This window comes from Anabrus simplex, chromosome 1 (assembly GCF_040414725.1).
Source record: "Anabrus simplex isolate iqAnaSimp1 chromosome 1, ASM4041472v1, whole genome shotgun sequence".
In the NCBI taxonomy this organism is placed as follows: domain Eukaryota; kingdom Metazoa; phylum Arthropoda; class Insecta; order Orthoptera; family Tettigoniidae; genus Anabrus; species Anabrus simplex.
In genome coordinates, this window is record NC_090265.1 from 1,195,962,046 (window position 1) to 1,195,989,185 (window position 27,140).

Consider the following 27,140-nt stretch of genomic DNA (forward strand, 5'->3'; position numbering starts at 1 on the left):
TAAGTGCATTCATATTATCAGTAAAAAAAAACAAAAAGGGCTACAGTAATAAGAAATATTCTACACATTAGACAAAATTTACAGCAAATGTATGTGTATATGTCGTGTATTGGTGTACACGATTTGGTAAAGACATCTTAATACTAACCTTAGAGAAACTTCACAAATCAGATATGTGTAAGCCATTGTGAAACAAATTTGCATATTGGCATTGCAAAATCAATATTATTAACATTTAAGGCTATTTGCTTAAATATTCTAACCAGTGGTGAATTTCTTTGACTAACTGACGTGGAATGTGCACAGCAGAATAGTTGCCGTGTCCTCAAATTAGTTGGCTTTACACTGAATTTCACTCGAGCAAGTAAATCACTATCATCTATTATACTGTTTATTATTTTATAGAGAAATGCTTGCTGATAAACTTTTCTTTGATTAATAAGAGTGGAGTAAATTACTGGAGTAAGTGTTTATAAGAGACTCTTTTCTTTAGAGCCTAACTTTTATGACCGATATAGTAGAGATATCTAAGAAATTTCTTCTGAATCTTTTCAATAGAATTTTTGTGAGATTGTTAACACAGATTGCACACAACGCATCCATATTTAAGTTTGCTTCGAACAAGTGTATTATATAGTGTAGTCGAAGTATGTATATTTTTTATTTCACTACACTTTCTTATGAAACCTAAGGACTTGTATCCTTCATTAATCATCATCATCTGTTTGCACTTCCAGCGAGCCGGATAGGGTGTTTGAAAACAAGCGTCTTCCAAAGTTGCCTATTCAAAAAAGATTTTGTTGTCCATGACAGATTCCCAATTCCATGGTAACCTTGTGCTATTCATTCGTTTAACATGCCCAAACCATTTAAGTCTAGATGACATAAGTCTTTCCTCCATCAATTCATTTAGGCCTAGGTTAGATTGGATATCATTATTTTTCACGTGATAAAGTCATGTCTTTTTGGAGGGCAGTTCTAAGAAATTTCATTTCACATGCTTGAATCCTACTACAATCCTTTGATGTTAGTGTGAAGGTTTCCAGAGAATATGTAAGGATGGGAATGAAATATGACTTGTACATTTTGTATTTCATTTTTGTTCTTTGTGAAACCTTTGCATACCATAATATGTAAGTAATAATAATAACAACGTAAACGTTCCCACCTTTTCAATACTACAATATATTCACAAAATTACAAATTACACGGTACTAGTTTCGACCCGTCTAGGGGTCATCATCAGCCGTATTGGAGCAAAGATCATTTGTGGCGAAATCCTAAGAAAATGTTATTTTAAAGAATAACAAGTGAAATGAGATGTTATGGTAATAGTTAATAATACAAGGAATATACATACTAAGAGGTTTTTAACAAAGAATAAAGTATAAATGGGGTGTTGTAAAAATTATAATCATGGAAATCAGTAAGTTCTTGTTTGCTAATACGAGGGCCCTTTACTCAACATAATGGAAAATTACTACATACACCTAGACCAATACTTTAATGCCAGTCACAATCACAATGAAATCTCAGAGAAACCCAACATACTCTTCGATCTATTTATCACTTTCCTCAGAAACAATAATGCAGCCAACCTAAACTCAATCCTAAATTTAATCAAAGGTACTTTTCCAAGACAATTACACTTTCTCCCGCACCCTTCAGCCCCACCTTAAGCCCTCTTCCTAAGCCATATTTCATTTCAATACAAGAACTTACTGATTTCCATGATTATAATTTTTACAACACCCCATTTATACTTTATTCTTTGTTAAAAACCTCTTAGTATGTATATTCCTTGTATTATTAACTATTACCATAACATCTCATTTCACTTGTTATTCTTTAAAATAACATTTTCTTAGGATTTCGCCACAAATGATCTTTGCTCCAATACGGCTGATGATGACCCCTAGACGGGTCGAAACTAGTACCGTGTAATTTGTAATTTTGTGAATATATTGTAGTATTGAAAAGGTGGAAACGTTTACGTTGTTATTATTATTACTTATATATTATTCTCAGTTCAATACGGACCAAAAACATGAAATTCATAACCATCAATACCATAATATGTGTTTAACAATACTGTTAAAGTTAGAGCCTTTGGTTACTCTGTTATTTCTGTCTCAGCTCTATTATTATTAGCCTTTATGCTTCCTAAATATCTGAATTGGTGTACTACTTCAACTTGGTGGTCCTGTATTTTTATGTTACGTTCTGTATTGTGTCTGCTGATTTTCAATGCTACTGTGTTTGATGGGTTCAGTTTCATTCCATAATCATCAAACTTCTTACACCTTGCATTCAGATTATTTTGTACTCCCTCCTCTGTTTTATCCCATATTGCCACATTGTCTGCAAACACCAGAGCCTGAAGATCTTTATTGCCTTTTCCTTTTAGTTCCTTCAAAATGACATCAATCAATCAATCAATCAATCAATCAATCAATCAATCAATCAATCAATCAATCAATCAATACTGATCTGCATTTAGAAGAGGTGATAAGGCACTTCCCTGTTGTACTCCTTTGGTTGTATTGAACCATTCAGAGAGACCATCTCCAATACTGACACAGCTTTTGCAATTAAGTATATAGCATTTGGATCTTCCTAATAAGCTAGTCTGATACACCAAGTTTTCTAAGACTATTTCAAATAGTTGATCTAGGAGCATTATCATACGCCTTTTCAAGGTCCATAAACACAATAATTAGGTCTTTTCGTCTTTCCCAGTATTTCTCTGCCAACATCCTCAAAGCAAATATCAGATCTATTGTGCTTCTTCCAGCCCTAAAGCCATGTTGTTCCTCTTTTAAGATTTTAAGGCCGTGTGAGAAGAGGGTAATGCCTCTGTAATTTTCACTTTTCCTTCTACTCCCTTTCTTAAAGATAGTTCCTATCATCCCTTTTGTCCAATCTTCAGGTATTTCCTTATCCTTCCATATTATTCTGAGAACTCTATACAGCCACTGTATTCCTGGCAGACCAGCAGCTTTAATCATGTCAGCTGTAACTTCATCAGCTCCTGCTGACTTACCACTTCTCATCATATGGAGAGCTTGCTCTACTTCTGTCCATGTAATTAGGATATCTTCCTCTATTGTTTTCTGTGCTACATTCTCAACAGAGATCTCGTTAGGGCCATTTAGGAGCTTGTCAAAATACTGTCCCATTGTTTCCGTGATATCTTTCATGTTGTGAACTATATTCCTTTTCAATGTGCGTTTCGAAAGACATTGTACTGTGCATTATGAGCCCTATATCATTTACAGAGTTAGTTTGAAGGGTTATATTATTCATTTTTTAATCAAGTAAAATTTCAGGTAGGCTGCTTACACTCATCACCACCAAAACTATGCTTGCATTCATTAGATTTCCAAGGCTCCAGACGATTAGTCTGCTGAAAATAGGGTGAAGGCATCCATCTGAGGAAGGCGGCCTGCCAGCAGGAGGCCCTCTCCTATTCGTGGACTTCTCCTGGCCAGTGTGCTCGTACCAGTACAAAGCTGCTTGCTGGTACTAACTCTCAGTGCAACGTCTTGGAACCATTGGAAACACTACAGCGTAGAAGTTCTGTCAATTAGACCATACCCTGGGAACTGTATCTGTTGTCAGGAGGTTGAGAGGATGGCTGGTACAGTCAGTGCCCAGTCTGTGAGAGCTGGTGCAGTGGAAGGCTGGGATTATGTTACCGTGAGGAGGGAGCAGCTTATGGATGAGGATGTTCGACAGATCCTGTGAGAAGTTTAATCAGGACAGCAACTATCATGGAAGGACATTGCTGAGGCTATCAGCGTGCATGGTGTACTGGGCCCTGTGGGAGTCCTGAGAAGTCAATGACTGTACAGTACTTTGAACATGTAGGGCCTATATAAAATATGAAAATTACCGGGCGAGTTGGCCGTGCGCGTAGAGGCGCGCGGCTGCGAAGCTTGCATCCGGGAGATAGTAGGTTCGAATCCCACTATCGGCAGCCCTGAAAATGGTTTTCCGTGGTTTCCCATTTTCACACCAGGCAAATGCTGGGGCTGTACCTTAATTAAGGCCACGGCCGCTTCCTTCCAACTCCTAGGCCTTTCCTATCCCATCGTCGCCATAAGACCTATCTGTGTCGGTGCGACGTAAAGCCCATAGCAAAAAAAAAAAAAAAAAAAAAAAAAAAAAAAAAAAAAAAAAAAAAAAGAAAAGAAAATTATTTGCTGAAGTGTATGTGGGAGTGCCACATGATGCCCAAAATTGTCCAAAATAACGTGCCAAGTTAAAACAGCAGACCCTGCACCAGCAAGAAACTCTAGGATGATGATAATGATACTGGAGTGGGCCCTTGGCAAAGAGGAGGTCGCCCAGGAAAAAATGGATGGAACTGGTGGCTGAGTTTCACGTAGACACTACTGCAATCCATCTTGCAGTCAATAAAATCTTGGATTGGGTCCAGCAACACTAATACAGAGTACATACGAGGACACATGTTGTAGGATAGTGCCAAATGTGCAATACCTGTGCAACTAACCAGGGTTGTCGTTCTCGGAGTAGGGGTCAGATCTAGCATTACAATGGGGAAGTGCCCTTCGAGAGGGTAGCCTTAAACATTGTAGGACCCTTTCCCGAATCAGACGTCAAGTATTGTTACTTGGTTCTAGCCATGGACTATTTCACGAAACAGCCTGAGGTGTACACCACCACCAATCAGGAAGCATCAGCAGTAGCCGATGCCCTCGTGAGGAACTTCTGTCTGCACAGTGACCAGGACCAAAAGTAAATATCCTCTAAGTTTTCCATTCTGTCAAAACTATTGTAATGTAGGCACAGATACCAACTATTACTATTCAGTCTAATAATTACGAATTACCCATCATAATTACGCCTTTACAAATCACACACTACAAATTATGATTTTTTTTGTTGATTTTTAAATCTAAGTATATGAAGTGTTCAAATGGATACACAAGGAATGTCATTACAGCTTGAATTCTCAGAATATTATTTTTGAATTTCTCAGTAATCATTTATACCTGTTTCCTGTCCTTCGTTTAAGAATTTTATTTTGAGTTTTCACGCGCCGAACGCAGCGTGTGCTTCCAGTATCAGAAAAATAGCCACCTGTGAAGTGGTATATCTTGCTGAGTTGTCTTTGTTCGTCACGTGATCAGACTCCATGCAGGTATGCAAGTTCTTTTGTCTTTGTTTTGGTGGCAAATTGGTGACACTCAGTTTCATTGTGAATACTGTGTGCGTGACTGTTGAAGTATTTATTGCGATTTAGGTTGCCAATGGACATAGTTTTAAAGGAGAGAAATGCCAGCCAGGAAATCATATAAGGATGGGGGGTTATTGTATTGCGTGGCAATGCACATGGAAGCAAGAGACTTCCTCCCCTTGCCAAGGGAAAGTTCGACAAGCCACGATGTTTTAAGGGCGTCAGGCACTTTCCTGCAAGTACAAGGTGTCTAAAAATGCGACACAGTAATCCAGAAAGATAAAGCATTTGCATAGGGGAGCCAGCATAATTTTGTCCTCGACTTTGAATTGTGTACCTCTTTCTTTTGTTGCGTGAGGTTATGTTTGCCAGCCATTTATCAAAGTGCATTATTTGAATAATGGAAAACAGAGTTCGATAGCTGCAGTCGCTTAAGTGCGGCCAGTATCCAGTAATCGGGAGATAGTGGGTTCGAGCCCTACTGTCGGCAGCCCTGCAGATGGTTTTCCGTGGTTTCCCATTTTCACACCAGGCAAATGCTGGGGCTGTACCTTAATTAAGGCCACGGCCGCTTCCTTCCATTTCCTAGGCCTTTCCTACCCCATCGTCGCCGTAAGACATATCTGTGTCAGTGCGACGTAAAGCAAAAAAAAAAAAAAAAAAGAATAATGGAAATGCACCTTGTTGGATACATTTCGGAAATAGTTTTATGCATGACGCCTGAAAGGTTTAAACTGTGAATCAAAGTTAACTGCATGCAGTAAAAGCGTCTTACAATAATTTGTCACGAGTTGGCGGTTAATTCGAAATAACTTAATTCGAAGACCGATTTTTGTGCCCTAATGAATTTGAATTAACGAGGTTTTACTATAGTTCCTTGGGAATAATTAAATCTGCTTTAGTACCTTATATTGCTATGACCCTATAAATTTATACATTTATTTACACCATCTTAATGTTATTTCTTATTCTATATACTGTTTTCACAGCTGGAAAATAGCAAAATTTTGATGACTCTGAAAAGTAATTTTATATCGTTCGTTAAAATCTGCCATCGACCTTTTGCAGTGGGGTGCCATCAGCAAGTGAAGGGGTGGGTTTTGAATTTTCTGGCAAATGCTCTTTATCTTAAAGTATGCTGGTTCGTTTGTACAGTACTTTTGTGTCTTGTGTAACACTGGTAAACTATTGTTTTTTTGATATTTTCACTTAAAACATATGTATAATGTTTGATTCACAGGGAACAGAGTTTGAAAGAGCAGTAATGTATACGTGTTGGGCACTGTGCAAGCTGAATGAACCTGAGGCAATCCAAGGTCTATATGCCTGGTGTCGAGAGCTGGGCAGAAAGTTTGTATGGTTGAAAGCAGCTGCAGAGCAAGCTTGTGGAAAGTAAGTCACGATAATTTGTTAAAATGACCTTGTTTATGTTCTTGTACAGTATAAGTCTGTTATAGCGAGAATTCACAACAGCAAAAATTTACTCGCTACAGCGGATTGTCGTTTTATCCATTTTTTGTGTAAAAGTCGGAAAACCTCCATGCACATTAAAATTGTATGAAACAGCAATCAGTTGTTGAAAACCTGCGTTTCCGCAGATGTTATCCACACTGCCGTGTACTTGTTTGTTATTTTTGAAATCCGATACTACGTGGAGGTGTATGTTTAATTTCATTCTGAAAAAATACAGGACCGTATTCCTCCGAATCCAAGACGAACCCCACGTTTTCCTTTCATCATTGCGCATTTTTTTTCCGGCTGCGCAATTATTCTTTATTTCCGCGGGTTTAATGTCCATGAACTTAAAATTGGCACCATAATACTGAAGAAAACCCGTTGAAAATTTGCCGGCAATACTTGTTCCATGTATCTTTACGATTTTCCATCATGATGATATTCTTGCTGTCTATAAAACTTAATTTTACTAAGAGTCAGGTACAGTAGATGTGTTATAACTAGAGATGGGAATTTGCCTATTATTTATTCCTGTGTTCAGAAACATAGGCTTTTGAGATATAAATCTGTCTTAGGGTATTTTCAGCTAAATTTCATTGGTTTTATTGTGCCTATAAATGCCTATTTCAGGTGTTTGTGCCTGTTTGGAGTATAATTGCCTATTTGGTGCCTTTTGACTCTATTTTAAAGAAGCCGATTTTCTTCCAGTGCATTATATTGTAACTGGTGTGCTCACAGAATTATCTTCTCATTTCTCAATATCTGTTTACCCCACGAACAAAAATGGGAATTCCTGGAAGTCACCAGAAATAGTTCTTTGGAAATTTCCATGAGGAGAAACAACTTGACCTCGAAGCCTTCAACCCCTCCAGCCTCCTAAGACATATGCGAGAACCAGTCGTCAAACTATGTCCCCTGTACCTCCCTCATGATGTGAACTGTTGTACAAGTACGCTTTATCTTCAGAACATGTTGTGATTTATTGTGGAGAAGAAAAATAAGTGTGTCTGCGGCAATGCCCAAGGAAACATCGTCGGTCCTACTGGCTGAAGCAGCGGATTACAGGGGATCCCAACTTCACTATGGATGGAAGGGTAGTCTTCTGCCAAGCTTGCTGTAAGGTGGCAAAAGTTCGTTTGTTCCTTTTATGTTTTTTGTGACTGAGAATTACAATTGTATTTCATTGTAGCATTTATAGGCCTATTTATGTATTGTGGCAAGTTGTTTTGTTGCAATGCTGTATTAGTCGTGAATTTTTAATTATTTACATCGCTAAAATATAAACGAACGTTTAATTACTGAACGAGCAGTTTGAACGGCAGTGGTCTCTATTCACAGAGTGGATGAAAATTAAAAGTTGGTAATTTGAACTGTGATTCATTTCCTGTGAAATTGGAGATTTACAACCGAAATGACATTTAAAAAAATCATAACTTTCACAGCGCTATGTGTAACCTCTAGTGAACTCTATTACGCTTCCGCTAAGCCTTCGCGAAACATAGGTTGCAGATCCAATATGGCGTGGCTAGGACGATGTCACAGAGTGTCTTACAAGGTTGCCAACACTATATTTACAAGACCAGGCCAGTGAAAACACCGTTGGTCTGCTTAGGTGAGGTCCGGTTAGTAACCATTGTGCTGGACGCATGCAAAGAGTGTTGTGGTGTCCTAAGTTACCAGGTTAGGGCCGCAATGCGGCCAACAAGCCTCTAGCATCCCCTCTAGAGTCTTGCTAAATTATGACAAAAAGTAAGGTTATGGGCGCCTGCCACGACAATTTCAAATTATGCGTTTTTCTCATTTTTAACAACGGTGGCAGCCTTGTGGGCACACATGATGCAGGATCTATTGCAGGCAACGGAATATAGTCCTCATGACAGCTGACCTGGCTGACCAAAGCCGGCGAATAGCAACAAAATGTTCACAAATCTGAGACTTATAGTGCCTCCATTTTAATTCTTCTATATAAATAAGAATACTGCTAGGGGCATCTTGGTGGCTCCCTGGCAATCATAAGGGAAGGATATCTCCTCTACGCTACTCAGGTATCGTTTCACGACATTATTATTTTTCACCTGGTGAACTGCACACGATACTGCCAAATTATAACTGAAAAATCTTTGAGGACATACTGTATCTCCATGTAAATTACCAATTCCCTTGTTCTTACTTTAAAGTTTCGTACTTCTGGAAACATAATCTCTAATAGTCTTTTTTTACCGGGCGAGTTGGCCGTGCGGTTGTGAGCTTGCATCCGGGAGATAGTGGGTTCGAACCCCACTGTCGGCAGCCCTGAAGTTGGTTTTCCGCGGTTTCCCATTTACACACCAGGCAGATGTTGGGTCTGTACCTTAAGGCCACGGCCGCTTCCTTCCGATTCCGAGGCATCGGCCAAAGGAAGACAAGGGCCACGAAGGGCCTTGAGTGCTCTAACACCTTCGGGGTCGGAAAAGAGCAAGAGTTGACCAAGGAAGGTCAGATAGGATAGATGAAAGTGAGGAGCCTGGCACAAGTAAGTGGAAGCAATGCCAGGACTCAGCTAAGAGCCACGTGGTTGCCAATTGACGCTCCCAAGTTCAGAGCTCCTGCAGTTCCTTTTAGTCGCCTCTTACGACAGCAGGGGATACCCTGGGTTTTATTCTACCCCTCCCCCCCAACCTACAGGAGGAACAAAATTCAACAAGCTATCGGCAGCAATCATCGAGCTGGAGAAGAGTGGCATATCATTTAGGATTGTTGAAGAAGTCAGGGGAAGTTTAGACCGAACCTCTGGGAAGGTAGGCACTGTCGGCAAGAAGTTCACTAGGGTCCTGCAGCGGAATCCAGGATGGAAAGTGATGGTTAAGTAGCCAGGGTACTATGAAGTGAAGTAGATGAAACAGCTGAACTAAAACCAGATGAAGTGACTTCACTGAAGTTTTGTCTGATCACTTCATGTGATCAGAGATCTCTCTCTCAGTACAAAATCATTCTGCATAACAGAAGAACAAGTTTTTGACTGGAAAACATTGAAAAGTTGATTGCTGTAAATTCCTGTTATAGCAGTTGAGTGTTATTAAATTGAGAAATTTTTTCATGCCTATTTTGTTGCCTATTTTGCACGTTAGTGCCTATTTACATGCCTATTTTGGCTTATTTAAAAGCCTATATGCCTGCCTATTTTAACTGTTTTTAGTGCCTATAATTCTCGTCTCTAGTTATAACTCTGCCACTGAGTAGCTGTGGCCTTTGTAAGAATTGGAAGGCTTGCATGTTTTGATGCCATTCTGCAGATTTGAGAAACGTTTTTGTAGAGGCTAACAGAATGTCAATCTACCTTCACTGTTTCCCGAGATCCAGTGACGTTACACACAGGCAGTGTTCAACTGGTTCTCACGGCTAGCGATGTATAATAAAGAGGCGGTTCTTTATTGTCGATTAATTTTGTGTTTGCATGTGCGTGCAGGGGTGGAAAGGAGCAGCGTGGTTACCGCGGGAGTTGCCAGTGGTATTCATTACTGTTAGGCCGCGAATGCAAGACGACCCTTGATTTTTCACATGAGATTCTGAGGGAAAAAATGTCTTCTAGGATTCGGAGAAATACGGTACTGTATTACTCCAGAGTTTTCTTATTCAAATGGCGTCACCTAACCTATATATGTCATGAGAACATATTTGAAACGCATGTAGAGAAATGAGTTATACTCACTAAACGTTTACATGTGAATAGCCTTTCCGAAATTTAACTAGACATGAGAAAATAAGAACTATCCTCTGAAATCAGTGATGTACTCTGCCATATCTTGGGGTGTATCACATTCTTACTTAATTTCAGTATCGGTATATAACATTAAAATTAAGAGATCGTTTACTTCAGCCGTTATTTTTAACGAGTTAACAACTGCTATCAGCCACATTATTTACACATTTCTTACGAAAACTTGTTATCCTCTTTCATTTCGAATTTTCTTTAGAGAACAACAGTCGTTGGGTATTACATATTACTAATCAACTCCAACATCGCTTTCGTATGTCGACGAGGAGAAAATTGTACTGTACCAAAGATAATCACATTTTGTGGCGAACGTTTCAGTTTCGTTATTCAAACTATGTCACATATCCTAACTTACCATACTATATATATGATGAAAACATACTTCAAGCGCCAGTAGAGAAATGATAACCTTCTCGCTATAAATTTACATGATATTAACCTTCCCGTAATTTAACCAGATGCGAGAAAATGTAAACTATACTGTGAAATCAATCATGGACTCTGCCGTATCTCCTGTCTCTCCCATTTTTACTTAATTGCAGTATTTAGCATTAAAATTAAGCGATCGTTTAGTCAACCTTTATTTTTAACGACTTAAGAACTGTTATCGGACACGTTATTTACGGATTCATTACGAAAATATGTTCTTTCATATTGAATTTTCCTTACGGAACGGCAGTCGACGGGTATTACTAATAGACTCGGACGTCGCCTTCGAATGTCGACGAGAGAACTCGCTGTTAGACATAGAACTAAATGAGGCCACAGCACTAGTTACAGATAGGGGATTGTGGCGACGTTTAGTAAATTCGCAGAGGCTTGCAGACTGAACGCTGAAAGGCGTTATGGTCTATAATGATTATGTATGTATACAAAAATACTTTTTTCCTCATTAGTAATCATTTCTTCAGTCTTCTCATGTAATGTTACACCTTGTTAGCTTTCTTACCTGTGTAATTGAGAGTAGAATTTACAGGTAGGAAACATCTTAATTTTAGCGTGGGCAACTGTTGGTCAACTGTATATACTTTCTTCCGAGGTAAAATTTTGAGACTTCTAAAACATGCTGTTTGCCTATGATGATGATCTGGTGTGAGGAGCAAGCAGGTTGGTAGTACAAGAGCACTTTGACACATTAAGTGAGATTATTGAAAATCAGCACGAAGAAGAGTAAGACAATGGTGTTAACTAGAGGAGAAAGGAATAACAAAAATAATAAGCCAAAACCTTGAAATTGTGGAGAGCTTCAAGTACTTAGGAAATGAACTAATGCAGGGTGCAGGGCTGGAAATGGAGATCAATAAAAGGATTCTACAGGGAAATGCATTCTACTAGTGTGTCAGAAACCTGGTGTGGAGGATATACAGTCGTCTGCTGCAATTCTTATCTGAGTAAACTTCTAAAGCAGTTAAAATTTTCACACTCTGGAATGCTTTGTGAATATGTTTCATATGACTTAGAAGCCCAAATTTGACATGAAACGTACATCTACACATCACATGAAAAGGGAGGGGGGAGGGCTGGGCTGGGCTGTGTTTGTCATTTATCCTCTTCATGTCATCGTCCCTCTTCAAGCACCGTAACTGATGTAGAAACAGTGTGGCACCAAAGTGTACTTTTCTCAGCAAGCGTATCCCAGTATTGAGTGTTAATTCCAGCTCTTTTAATGGTATGCTTTAGCTGATCCTTGAAATGCCTCAAGGGGCCTCCATGAAGTCTTGTGCCGGTACAGAGTTCACAATACAGAAGTTGATGAGGAAGCCTGGTTTCACTCAAGCGACGGGTGTGCCCTGTCCATCTGAGACGGTGGTCAGTGATGGTAGCTTCAATGCTTGTATCATGCACTTTCTCAAGAACTGCAAGGTTGGTGACACGGTCCTTCCATTTGATGTTCAAGATGGATCTAAGTTCTCTAGCTTTTTGATATCCTAGAGGGTCCAAGTTTCACAACCATAAAACAGTTTTGATATGACAACAGCATGGTAAACCATGATCTTGGTATGCATTGTAAGGTCTTTATTCATGAAGACATGACTGGATAAACGTCCAGATGCTGAGTGGGCAGCATCAGTTCTTCTATACACATCTTGTGAGCAGTTCGCATTTGTTGAGAGGATACTTCGTAGATATAAGAAGTACACAATTAGAAATAGGAAAGGATTTCCACCTATCAATACTTGTTTATTGCACTTATTATGCTACAGGACTGGTTTTGACCCTTTACATAAGGTCATCCTCAGCTGAACCATGCATACATATCTATATGATGAAGCTATGATTAACATAGTATTGTCAAAGGAATGCCATACGATAATAAACATTAGGTCACATCCAAATGGGGTATGTCATAACGTGAACTGGCATATATGTCACTACGTACAACAATGCATTGTATGTCTGAAATAGTATGTTTAAGATCTTAAAATTAGTTGATAAAACATGTCTCACTTAAAACTAACTTTTATATATATATATATATATATATATGTACAAGATGAATACAATATATACAATATATGGGAGCACTACATGCACATGAACGTTCGTGTCTTGCTTGTTGGCTGACTCCCGTGTTCAAGTCTTATTTACACATTCACTCAGCTGCTGTTCCTGGACTTTAAATGATATGGTTTGCTTGTAAAATTGTATAAGTAAAAGATTTTGTCTTCATGTATGTACATTTAGTAAAACACTTTCCAATTTTAAAAAGGTGCTAGACGTATGGTTAAAATTAGGCTAAAATATGCTCAGCTCTGCTGTGTGTGTTGCCTTATGTTAAATCAAATCATGTTGTCCTGTGACGTCCATAAAATTTGAGTGACATTGGGTTCAAAGTAGTGGCTCCTTTCCCATTTGTAGCTGTGCAGTGATGTTATATTTATCTGTGGAAGATAAGATTGAACTATGAGTGATATTTATGTTGGAGGAATGTCTAAGGGTTGTGTGTGCTAATTTGAATATGTACTTGCTGTTGTTGGTATGGCTGAGATGTGTTTGATATGCGAGCTTGTTGTGTACTGCTTCGTGTTCTTCTTGGGCTCATACTAGCTGCTGTGAGGGGAAGGGGAGGAGGGGTAGGGAGAGTTGCTGTTGTGGGGGTAGGGGTGGAGCTGGGTGTGTTGTTAGATGTTTTCCTGTCGCGTTCTGTTTATCGTTTATCTTAAGGTAAGAGTTTGTTAGGGCAACGTAAGGCAACACACACAGCAGAGCTGAACATATTTTAGCCTAATTTTAACCATACGTCTGGCACCTTTTTAAAATTGGAAAGTGTTTTACTATATGTACATACATGAAGACAAAATCTTTTACTTATACAATTTTACAAGCAAACCATATCATTTAAACTCCAGGAACAGCAGCTGAGTGTATAACTGTGTAAATAAGACTTGAACACGGGAGTCAGCCAACAAGCAAGACACGAACGTTCATATGCATGTAGTGCTCCCATATATTGTATTCAACTTGTGTATATATATATATAAAGTTAGTTTTAAGTGAGACATGTTTTATCAACTAATTTTAAGATCTTAAACATACTATTTTAGACATACAATGCATTGTTGTACATAGGGACATATATGCCAGTTCACGTTACGACATGCCCTATTTGGATGTGATCTAGTGTTTATTATCGTATGGCATTCCTTTGACAATACTATGTTAATCATAGCTTCATCATATAGATATGTATGCATGGTTCAGCTGAGGATGACCTTATGTAAAGGGTCAAAACCAGTCCTGCAGCATAATAAGTGCAATAAACAAGTATTGATAGGTGGAAATCCTTTCCTATTTCTAATTGTGTAGTTCGTCAATACGGAAATGAAGATTATAGATTACGATATAAGAAGTAGTCGACCTGCTCCAGTCGAGTATTCAAATTGGAGATATTGAAAGCTGGAAGGTTTACCGAGGTGCAGGCTGTGTAAGTACTTTGGTTTTCTGAATATTGATGGAGAGACTAAATGATCGCAAGCACTCTTGAAACAACTGATGGACTGTTGTAGCTCATCACGTGTACAGCGTCATCTGTACATTGCAATTCTGTAACGGAGGAAATTTTAGTAGGCCTTTGGGAGCTAAGCCTAGTCGGATTGAACAGTCCCCCACCGAAGCAATATCTGACCTTTACACCTTGGTTATCTGTAGATGTTCCATATATCATGGCTGCTAGATAAAGAGTGAAGAGTGTTGGAGCAAGCACACATCCCTGTTTCAATCCATGAGTGACTGGAAATGGATCAGGGATAATATTTTGATGAATGATTTGCTCAGACGTGTTATGAAGAGCTTTGACCAGATCTGCAAAATGCTGTGGACAGCCAAAGTGTTTCAGTACTGTCCACATAGCCTTTCTCAGGGAAAGTCGAAAGGAAGTGTCAGTGAAGTGTAAAAGGGTTATGTAAAAGATGTACTACTGCCCAATACTGACCTTTGCAGCAGAGACCTGGACTCTATCATATAGACAGGAGAATATAATCCAATCCAAACCAAACCAAAACCATACCCCATGGCGCAACAGCCCCAGAAGGGCCATAGCCTACTAAGCGACTGCTGCTCAGCCCAAAGGCCTGCAGATTACGAGGTGTCATACGGTCAGCATGACAAATCCTCTTGTCCGTTATTCTTGGTTTTTTTTAGACCGGGGCCACCATCTCACCGTCAGTTAGCTCCTCAATTGTAATCACGGGGCCGGCTGGAATCAAATCCAGGTCAGTGAAATTAAAATTTTATGAATATGATAGGAAAGACAAGAAAGGACAGAGTAAGAAATAAGGATGTCGGGAAGGAAATTGGAGTGGAGAAGCTTTTCGACAGACTTGAGAGGGATAAACTTAGTTGGTTTGAACTTGTTACAGAGGATAAAAGAGAAAGGGATGACACCAGATAGAATTGAGGTCAAGAGGGAGATCCCGACTAAGATGGTTGAAAATGATCAAGAATAGTAAATTACAAGAAATGTGGATACAACACTGTTAAGAAGGAACAATTGTGGTTACATAGAGGAAGATGGAAAAGTGCCACAAACATTTCGCCTCGGCGGGAGCTGGACGAGGGAAATGGATGCTATACAGCACTGATGTATCAATACCTTTCTCATCAGAAGGATAAAGAATATATTTGTAATGAAGAATTAGACTCATGAAAACACACCCTGTCTTGATTATGAAATTCTTGATAGCATCAGTAGCAATATAATAAACCAGTAGTGACTGCAAATGATTTATTAATAGTCTGTCTACAAGTGAGTCTATGATTGATAACTAGCCTCAGCTGGGTAAACTATAAAGCAGAACACAGATGGCACAAAGTAGAAATAAAATACAGCGTTAATTATTAGTGAAACTTGCTGTATAATTTGAATTAATTTGACTTAATTCTATTCATTGAAAAAACACAGTTGACTGCTTACTGCAGGTGTTCTAACTGTACTAGGTTATTAGTTGTTCAGTGTACTTTCAGCATGTTAAGAACAACTAATTCAGATTGGGGTTCTTTTTAACGTATATTTGAACGTGACTACTCCATCTAACTCTCATCATTGCCACTAATTACTACACCCACTATAAAATTAAACACACACTGTATTTGATTGCTCATTTTAATATAACCTCCCTTTTGATAAATGAGACACAAGAACCTCGTTTATCCGGCTCTTGTTAATCTGGATCTCCGGTTTATCCAGATCAAAAATAATCATCATCATCATTTGAAATTGGCTGAAAGAAGCTCTTGAATTCACTGATTAGTACACTCATTTCAAATTTACAATTTGTAATATTCCATGATGTGTTGTTTACAAGTGGAAATAGTTACATTGATCTCAGGAAATGTACCAGGACAGTTTTTAACTATCAGAATACAGATTGAGTGTTTTAAAACTGACATTCAGTCGTGGTGTTGGCGTGCACCACTGGGATTCATGTGTTTAGCTTTGGCATGGACTAAAATAATTAATTGGTGACTAGTCAGACGTATATCGTTGCTATGCCTGTGTAAACTGCTGTGCGACTAGGAATATTGGCCCGCAGCACCTGCATGAATATGAATGACTATGTTTGGTAAAACTCACTCGGTATTGAACCTTACAAGTAGACGATAGAACTTAACCAGTCAATATTCTAATCTGAAAAATTTGACATAGCAGTTTCTGCAGGCACGATAACGACATGTTTCATGAGTTGATAATTTTTAGAATTTTCAAGATTATCAAGATTATTATGAAGTACTGTATGTTATTCTGTAGATATGAAGCTGCTGGTGAAGATTACCGCAAGTTGTTGTACCAGGAGTGTTCTAATGTGCAGTCTCCTACTCATCCTCCATTTGATGAAAATTCAAGTTCAGTAGTCGAGAAACAACCTGAGCAGCATGTTAATGGTTTCCTGGCAGCCCAGGTAAGATTTCACTTGTCTTTCTACCGATGGTATGTTAGTACACAAGAACCTCGTTTATCCGGCCCTCATTAATCCAGATCTCCAGTTTATCCAGATCAAAAATAATAATAACAATAATAATAATAATATTATAATAATAATAATCATCATCATCATCATTTCCCAACTCCATTTTCCTGGGTCTGGTGTACAAGCGCTCACCATCTCCTTCTGTCTTCATACATCTTCTGATCCAGTACATCCTCCCATTTGTATCCTCTCTCCTCCACATCTGATCTTACAGTTTCTATCCAACATTTTCTTGGTCTTCCCTGTGGTCTTCTTCCTACAAGATCTGGCAGGTCATTCCCTGTTCATTCTCATTATGTGCCCATACCACTGAAGTCTGCGTTTCTTTATGACGCTGATAATAGGAACCTCAATACTAGCTACTTTCTTATTCTCTTCATTTCTGATCTTGTCCTTTCATTCGAACCATGAACCAAACAACCAGAATCTCATTTCAGTTGCTTGGATTCTACTGAAGTCTTTGTTTAGTAGGGTACATGTCTCTAAACTGTATGTGAGGATTGGTACGAAGTAAGTGTGGTACATGATTCTTTTTGCATCAAAAATAATTGGTTTTTTTTTTTACTTGTACAGTATTTCTTTTACGGGGTCGACTTCTTGAATGTCAGGGACAGGACAGGAACTGGAAGTCATTCGGCTACTGTCTATCAAAGGTACCATCCTGGCATTCGCCTGGAATTGAGAATGGGAAATCATGGACTCTTCTGATTTCCTTCACACATTTGCCAGCATTCCCGGATGCTCGGCGTAGATGTGAACGACGTAAATGATTGGTTGAAAAATTACTGTAATTCAGGCTACAGCCTAATGACAGATGAATAAATTGCCTCTTGTTCCTCGGCAGGTGATGACGAGAGTGATGGTGAATTTGAAAATGAAACCAGCGCTCCATCAGAAGAAACAATGAGTCATGGATGGGTAACAATGCAACTGGACAAACGGATGGCCTATTTAGAATCTGACTGAAACCACACCGGCAGAAATGATATTAGTAAAACGTCTTTGTGATCGTGGTGTGCGCAAACGCTATACAAATGTAAAACAGAAAGAACTTGCACATTATTTTAGTGCATAAAACAGAGTTGTAAATGTAAGAAAAGTGTTCTTATATTTTTTGTACAATTGAAAAAAGGTATTACTGTACAACTTATATAAATGATGAATAAAAATGTAAACAGTCTCTGGGATGGGTTTAAAGCAATTGTTGAGGAATGTGAAGATAGGTTTGTACCTTTAAAGGTGGTAAGGAATGGTAAAGATCCACTATATTATAACAGGGAAGTAAAGAGACTAAGAAGGAGGTGCTGGTTGGAAAGAAATAAAGTTAGAAATGGCTGGAGAAATTGAAGGAACTTACTAGGAAATTGAATCTAGCAAAGAAGTCAGCTAAGGATAACATGATGGCAAGCATAATTGGTGACCACACTCATTTTAGTGAAAAATGGAAGAGTATGTATAGGTACTTTGAGGCAGAAACAGGTTCCAAGAAGGACATTCCAGGAATAATTAATGAACAAGGGGAGTGTGTATGCGAGGATCTTCAAAAGGCAGAAGTATTGAGTCAGCAGTATGTAAAGATTGTTGGTTACAAGGATAATGTCCAGATAGAGGAGGTGACTAATACTAAAGAAGTATTAAAAGTTACCTATGACAGCAATGACATTTACAGTAAGATACAAAAGTTGAACACTAGAAAAGCCGCTGGAATTGATAAGGTTCCAGGGGATATACTAAAGACAATGGGTTGGGATATAGTACCATATCTGAAGTACTCGTTTGATTTTTGTTTGCATGAAGGAACTTTACCAAATGATTGGAGAGTTGCTATAGTAGTCCCTGTATATAAAGGAAAGGGTGATAGGCATAAAGCTGAAAATTACAGGCCAGTCAGTTTGACATGCATTGTATGTAAGTTTTGGGAAAGTATTCTGTCTGATTCTATAAGACATGTTTGCAAAATTAATAATTGGTTTGACAGAAGGCAGTTTGGGTTTAGGAAAGGTTATTCCACTGAAGCCCAACTTGTAGGATTCCAGCAAGATATAGCAGATATCCTGGATTCAGGAGGTCAGTTGGACTGTATTGCGATTGACTTATCTAAGGCATTTGATAGGGTAGATCATGGGGAACTACTGGCAAAAATGAGTGCAATTGGACTAGAAAAAATAGTTACTGAATGGGTGGCTCTGTTTCTAGAAAATAGAACTCAGAGAATTAGAGTAGGCGAAGCTTTATTTGTCCCTGTAAAAATTAAGAGGGGAATTCCTCAAGGCAGTATTATTGGACCTTTATGTTTTCTTATATATATCAATGATATGTGTAAAGAAGTCGAATCAGAGATAAGGCTTTTCGCAGATGATGTTATTCTGTACAGAGTAATAAATAAGTTACAAGATTGTGAGCAACTGCAAAATGACCTCGATAATGTTGTGAGATGGACAGTAAGCAATGGTTTGATGATAAATGGGGATAAAAGTCAGGTTGTGAGTTTCACAAATAGGAAAAGTCCTCTCAGTTTTAATTACTGGATTGATGGGATGAAAGTTCTTTTTGGGGATCATTGTAAATACCTAGGTATAAATATAAGGAAAGATCTTCATTGGGGTAATCACATAAATATGATTGTAAATAAAGGGTACAGATCTCTGCACATGGTTATGAGAGTATTTAGGGGTTGTAGTAAGGATGTAAAGGAGAGAGCATATTAGTCTCTGGTGAGACCTCAACTTAAGTATGGTTCCAGTGTATGGGACCCTTACCAGGATTACTTGATTCAGGAACTGGAAAAAATCCAAAGAAAAGCAGCTCGATTTGTTCTGGCCAATTTCCGACAAAAGAGTAGCGTTACAAAAATGTTGCAATGTTTGGGCTGGGAAGACTTGCTGGAACGGGGACGAGCTGCTAGACTAAGTGGTATGTTCCAAGCTGTCAGTGGAGGGATGGCGTGGGAGGACATCAGTAGACAAATAAGTTTGGATGGTGTCTTTAAAAGTAGGAAAGATCACAATATGAAGATAAAGTTGGAATTCAAGAGGACAAATTGGGGCGAATATTCGTGTATAGGAAGGGGAGTTAGGGATTGGAGTAACTTACGAAGGGACATGTTCAATAAATTTCCAATTTCTTTGCAATCATGTAAGAAAAGGCTAGGAAAACAACAGATAGGGAATCTGCCACCTGGGCAACTGCCTTAAATGCAGATCAGTAGTGATTGATTGGTTGATTGATTGATTGATTGATTGATTGATTGATTGATTGATTGATTGATTGATTGATTGTTAATATGATACACCTTGTTCTGTAATTTTTTAAAAGTTTTTTCTGGGTTATCCGGATTTTTGAAAACCCAGATCAGTTCCGGTCCCACTTACTCCAGATAAACGAGGTTCTTGTGTAATTGTAAAACCTGAAAAGAAGATAACTGCTGTAAGGAGGAAATTTTTTCCCTCAGATTGTTGAAAAAGAGAATTGATGGTATCACAACTAACCTATACTGTTCAAATATGAGTTGTGTGAATTGAAATGATTTTGTGTAATAAGGAGACTAGTTTCTTAATGAGAAACATGCAAAGTACAATAAAATGTTGCTGTAACGAATGCCAATGTAACGAAATATTCAGATTTGAAAAATTTATTTCTAGCGCCTCCATATAAAGTGAGTTGAAATATTTAATTTCAATGAATTTCGAACTTGCAGTGTAAGGAATTAATACTTAGCCCTTTTGCCTACGTCATATTTATGCGAATAACCCTGCACCCTAATTTCAGGAAGGACTCTTTTAAAAAAAAAGAAATAAACTAAAATTCCTTCCATCGAAAGAGTAACGTAGACATAAAGAAACATTTCATATTACTCCTCGAGTTTCACATGATATTTATGCAAAATAAGAACATGACTGATATAGCTACATTGCTTGAAGATATTTAAAATGATAAAAATGCATAATCACTCCTATTAAATATACCGTATTTACTCGTGTATTAAACCCCCTCGCGTATTAGACACCCCCTCCCCCCGGGTTTTCGAGACGAAGAAAATGAAAAAAAGAAATCTCGCCTATAAGACCCCCAACATAATTCGTCAGAAAATGATGACGATTTCATTTCGAACCGGGTACAAGTCTTATTGCAGCTCTGATGACGTCGCACAAATTTGTGAATAGTTTCGTCTGTACGACCTACGCAATGAAAAATGCTTTGAATCCATGCGGTGCATCTGTGTTTCGTAGTTAAGAAATGTCCGCCTCTGTAGCGTAGGTCTACTGCAACTCTGATGACGTTGCAGAAATAGATGAATAGGCCTAGCTTCGTGTCCAACCCACGCATTGCAAGCATGCATCAGTCATGCTATATGTCTGTGTTTTGTAGTTAAAATTTTCTGCCAGCGTAATGGTTAGCACAATTAGTTGTTGTTTTCGGGGGTCTCACTTCGATTCCCGGTAACGTACTAATATGAGCCCCAGACGTACTCGTAGCAGAACACAGCAAGTCTCCAAACATACCAGTACACAACCTCCACAACAACAATAGTAAGTACTCTTTTCATTTTCATACATACACCAGGCATTCCTTCATACGAACACTATGCTTACATTAACTTATCTTTACAGATAACAACCACATAACGTGCATACACAAGAGAGGTGCCGCCACCAACTCCTCTAAAACCAAACCCTGTCTCGCAGTATATATAAAACTTACTGGAGTACATATCGTGTTATCATATAATTAAATGCTGATACGAAAGAACTTAATGGCCAGTCATTTGTCTCTGTCAGTTTAGCAGTAGGCCTAGCACACAGTAAACCTGATCACTGCTTTCATTTGATATATCGCCTTGCGCTGCTAACTTCCCTGCCTTACTACCAGCGTGTCGGCATTCTAAGTGACGCCATCCTCACTGCTATCTCTCGTCAGTCGCGTCAGCCATGCTCAAATTTTTGGCACTATTAGGGCGATAATGTACCTCACCTAAACAATGTGGTCTGTCTTATCTCATGGACAGCTGTTTACACAAATCCTGATGTGATAAATGTAGAGAACAAGCATGAAATATACTTAAAAATAAGGGTCTGTGTTTCAACAGCCGCAGTTATCAAAAGAATGTTTCCAGTTACTATGTATTACATTTGGAAGTACAACTCATAACATACGCTAGTTATCAGCTGATGGTTTGGCATACCTTCTACAGTACGGCTTTGTTCGGAAGGAGTGGCTTCTGCTACATAAATACCAACTGGGAATATCAGAGACCATCTGGGAATAGATTTACACTGTTTAGACTCTATAGTCAGGAGCGAAATTATTTTTAAAAGGTACAAAAAGACAGGACCTCGTATGCTCTTGATTGCAGTGCATGCCTCAACACTATAGACCCACCGAAGCGAGTGAAAGTGCAGAACGCTACCCCTGCACGTGCCAGAAGACGCGTTTTATCGTGACTCTGAGAAAATTTGAATTTAAATTACCTTGAAGAATACTACTTTTTAAAAATGTAATCGCAGTTTTAAATTAAAAGTCTGAATTGTTTTTTGTTTAAATGTGGCAAATGGGGGAAGTTATCTTCCAACTTGCTGTTAAAGAAAGTATAACTGTACACCGAACATCGACAACCAGAAGTGTGTTGCCAAGCTTGACGCAAATAAAATCCCCACTCCAATTTCGTACCTCGAGTTTTTTTAATTGCAGTATGTTTCTCCATTTCTGGATCATCCTCATTTACCATTGCAGTCTCTTCTGCATCATTTCTCACATTCAAGAGTTAATCGAAGTAATCTTTCCAGCTATTCTTTATCTCCTAGGTCTGTTCTTACATTTCCACTCTCTTCCTTCACTTGTTTTGTGTAGATTGTTACTTCTCTCTTATTTTTTATCAATCCATACTTCATTTTCCTATCATTTACATCCTTTTCCAACTCTTGTGTGAATGTTTCCCAACATTTTTTCTTTTCCTCATTTACCACTCTTTTACAATTGCTTTCAGTTTCCTGATACTCAGTCTTAACTTCATTCTTTCCTATCTCTATTCCATTCTTTTTCTACTACTACTACTACTACTACTACTACTACTACTACTACTACTACTACTACTACTACTACTACTACTACTACTACTACTACTACTACTACTACTACTGGTATAGGGATGTACAGTTTTAATTCCTCCTGAGTCCTTTATATTTCAATTTCCTACTTTTAGTTTCTTCTGTCTGATTTCTTTTACTTTCATGATTATACCTATTTTCAGTTTACTACTCTGTCGTCTCCATCAGACGCCTCACCTGATAGTGCTGTTGCATCCATTAACTGTTTATGATTTGTTTTCTCAACCAAATAACATAACATTTTTGTCCTTATTTTATCCCAGCCATAACAAGTGATCTTTCTACTATTCTTCTTTCTAAACCCAGTGTTACCCACAATCATTAGTTTCTCTCAGAAAAATCAATCAAATCCCTCTCGCTGTTACTTTTTCCTGAACCGAAAGGACCAATCCCTTCTTCTTTCCCAGTTCTGTCATTTCCAATCTGCGCACTGAGGTCTCCCATGCCTATTGCTTTCACAGTGATGATTACTTCCTCAGGTATCTCCAAAAAAAATTCTCTTCGTTTCCTGTTTGGGGTGCATAAACTTGGAGTCTTTCAATCTTCTTCCGTCCTTAGTCGTACTGTGATTGTTCTGTCACTAACTTAATCTATCTTATCCTCATTTGTGTGCAGGGTTTTGTTAACAATCACTTCTACTCCATTCTTTGCCTCACCACTTCCACTGATTGTTTTTACATCCTTTTCCTTCCTTCCTTCCTTCCTTCCTTCCTTCCTTCCTTCCTTCCACTCAGCCTCAATCAGTCCCATCATTGCAACATTCTCTTTCTCCTTAAAGTCAATCAGTTCTTCTGCCTTTCCTGCCAAGGTTATAACATTAATTATTCCCAACTTCATAATATTGGTTACTGCTCACGCACTTTTCGCATCTGCCCCAGCACAAGAACTGCACGTCACATTTTTCAGGGTATGCCCTAACTTTCTCCGAGGCTGATATTTACCATCACCCATTTTTAGGTTATTGTTACGATGGGGCTGCCACTCCCTTACATGGGGAACAGATGCCCTTGCAGCTGCCCCGAATATGGGAAACAAATGCTGCTGCTGATGAAAATGTACTCTTCTATTCCTTGAGTAATGACTTGCCTCTTCCACAATCTCCACCGTTCCGAAGTCCATCTTCTCCGCTGTAGATTCCATTGAGGTCTTCACTCATAACCCTGACCTGGGACCCATACCAGATGATACACGCTGGGTCAGTGTGCTCTGAGACTCGCGTAGACAGGGGCACCACTCCCTGGGCAGGGCTGCCTCTGAAGATGGTTCCTACCTGCTACCTACAGATCACCACTAAATATGCCAGTGAAACATTATTATTTACAACATACATCAGTTAAGCCTCAGGTTATGTTTGAAGACATTAGATTCATACAGGTCGACAAATTACTGCAATACAGTCTATGTGAAATGTTTTAAGTGGCCTCCTGTAACCAAAACTAAACTACAAATTGAAAACAAAACAAAAATACGTAATATAACTTTTAACAAGGATTAAAATCAAAACACACATGCACAACTTGTGTTGCACAAACTAGTAATGAATTAGTAATGAAACTAGTAATTCATTGTAGTACAGAAATAAATGAATGAATGGATAGATAAATTAATTTTAAAACCTATACTATCCCTTGCCCTTGTATATAGTCATGGATTCCTTAGAAACAAAGAAAGATTATCTCACAAGGAGGATGTAAAGAGCAAGTAAAATATTTAATGATAATTAGCATTAAGACATAATAACATATTAACTTTATTATCCTTTAATCTCTCATGTCGGCACAAGTCCTGCCTTCAAGAATACTCTCTCACATGGAACTGACGATGCCAGGGCACAAAGCCTTGCTTGTGCAAGAGTTGCTAAATTTAGATACACCATTTTATGTTCATTCCACCATTGAAATGGATCTGTATTTTTGGAAGAACATAATTTTCCAGAAATCATTATACTTTGATATTTGCCTTGATTTGAATGTTCCCTGTGGCTGTGCTGAAGCTGTTGTTTCATCAGAAGTTAACCCAGATAGACGGTTCATTGTAGATGTGAAGTTTTTTCTTAACAATCAGCGTGTTTTTCACAAGATCCTTCAGATAATTTTTGTGCAGTCAGATTGATGTCCCTCTTTTTAACAACATCTGCAAAAAACTTAAATGGTGTCTGCTTAAACCTAGGGCCTAGGAAAGTTGCCAGTGACAGTGCATTGCTATTTTCCACATTGCCCAGGTGCTTTTCAAAACCATCTTGAAGGTGCTTCAGAACTTCCATTATGGGACATGAAAACATGACTTTTGACGATTTTTGATGCACACTTCTTAGGCCATACACACTGGAATTAACATGCACAGCTATGCTGTGTTTATTTACTGCTTTTGTTCCCCTGTATTTACTCGTAATGTTTCATAAGAGAGGGTCATATACAGAACACTGTCACAGCATCATACTGTACATTGTAGGTTCACGAATCATCCAGGACTGCACTTCCTGCTTCAAGATATTTCACTGCAGTAATAAATAGCTTCCTTTTGGATTTGGATCTAACTTCAAAAATAATTACGAAAACACAACGCCCCATTCTGTCTAGAGTTATGTCACACATTATATTTTTCTTTCCAGCTACAGCTTCTGTTGTCTTTCTACGGTGATCAGAGGCAACTTCAAGGAAAATTAAAGAATTATTTTTGGAATTTCATAGACTTAACATTACAACAAGAGAATCTAGCAATAATTACAGAAACACAACACCCCATTTTGTCAGTAGTGGTGCTGCTTTGGTAACTGAGACGCACTAATCCCAACATGGCTCATGGTGATAATGAAAAAAGGAATTTAATTCTGGGAAGAAAAAAAAATCATAGGGATATCGCAGAGGTGGCAACCTATGGGCTGCTTTTACTAATGCATCAAATCTAACCCATCACTTCCATTTGGTTTGAATGTCCATATTAAATTCCTCATAAATGTTGAGAATTATTTTGGACTTAATTTTTGACATGTATTTGAGTGGTATTCATGCTCATTAGTTTGGTATTCTCAGCTCTGACCATAGCACCTGGACATTGTTGGGACTGAATTGTTCTTGTCATGGATATACTATAGTAGAATACTAGTTCTATATAGCTGATTTGCTGGGAAAAAAATTCGTTGAACAAGGAGATGTTTGAGATTTGGTTTTTTAAAAATATTCTTTTTGTATTTCCTTGTTAGTATCTCTGATTTGTTGGAGTATGATTTGTAAAAGCATATCCTTTCAGATGTGGTATTTTTAAAATGCATGTTGTGTTTCTATTCTTTGAGTAACATCTATCTGTTTTTCAGTTAACTGAGTGTTACATGGCTGTTAACAATTGGACAGATCTCGTAGAATGGAAGGAAAAGGAAGAAGAGCTATGGAACAAGTTCACTAGTGGCGAAATGCCTCAAAAATATGTAAGTTTTGTTTTCTTATTCTTTGCAACTGAGATTTAGTATTTTAGGATTTCCATATTAAATTCTTCATGAATGTTGAGAATTTATTTGGCCTAATTTTAGAGATGTCACAGTCCAAGATGTAGTGGTTAATGCACTGTTTATAGGCATTATGTGGGAGAAATTGACTGCACGAAATGTTGTTAATACAGTAAAACCTCGTTAAGACGACTCTGCGGGGGACAACAAAGATGAACGTTGATGGTTATGAATTTCATGTTTTTGGTCCGTATTGAACAATATATAAGTAATAATAATAATAACTTAAATGTTTCCACCTTTTCAATACAATATATTCACAAATTTACAAAATTATACGGTACTAGTTTCGACCCATCTAGGGGTCATCATCAGCCGTATTGGAGCAAAGATACGGCTGATGATGACCCCTAGATGGGTCGAAACTAGTACCGTATAATTTTGTAAATTTGTGAATATATTGTATTGAAAAGGTGGAAACATTTAAGTTATTATTATTATTACTTAAAGATGAACGTGTTAAGCGAGAAACCATACTGTTGAATATACAAATAAAAACTATCCAACAGGGTTATAGAAACACTAGATACGAATTTTTCCCAAAATTAGGCTATTTTAGATCTTGTATCCACGGGTTAAGTAAAACCTTTTCTAAAGATGAGAGGAAAGTATTAAAAGGTGTGAAAAACATGAGAGAACAAATATGAAAACCTTT

At 38.2% G+C, this 27,140-nt stretch overlaps 1 protein-coding gene across 1 annotated transcript in view; it reads left to right on the forward strand.

Moving 5' to 3' along the window:
• Nucleotides 1-27,140, forward strand: part of nonC (serine/threonine-protein kinase Smg1) — a 794,437-nt gene that overhangs the window by 275,278 nt on the left and 492,019 nt on the right. The window contains 3 exon segments of the mRNA XM_068225601.1: nt 6,444-6,595; nt 16,660-16,810; nt 26,297-26,407. Of these exon segments, the coding sequence (XP_068081702.1) occupies nt 6,444-6,595; nt 16,660-16,810; nt 26,297-26,407 (414 nt within the window).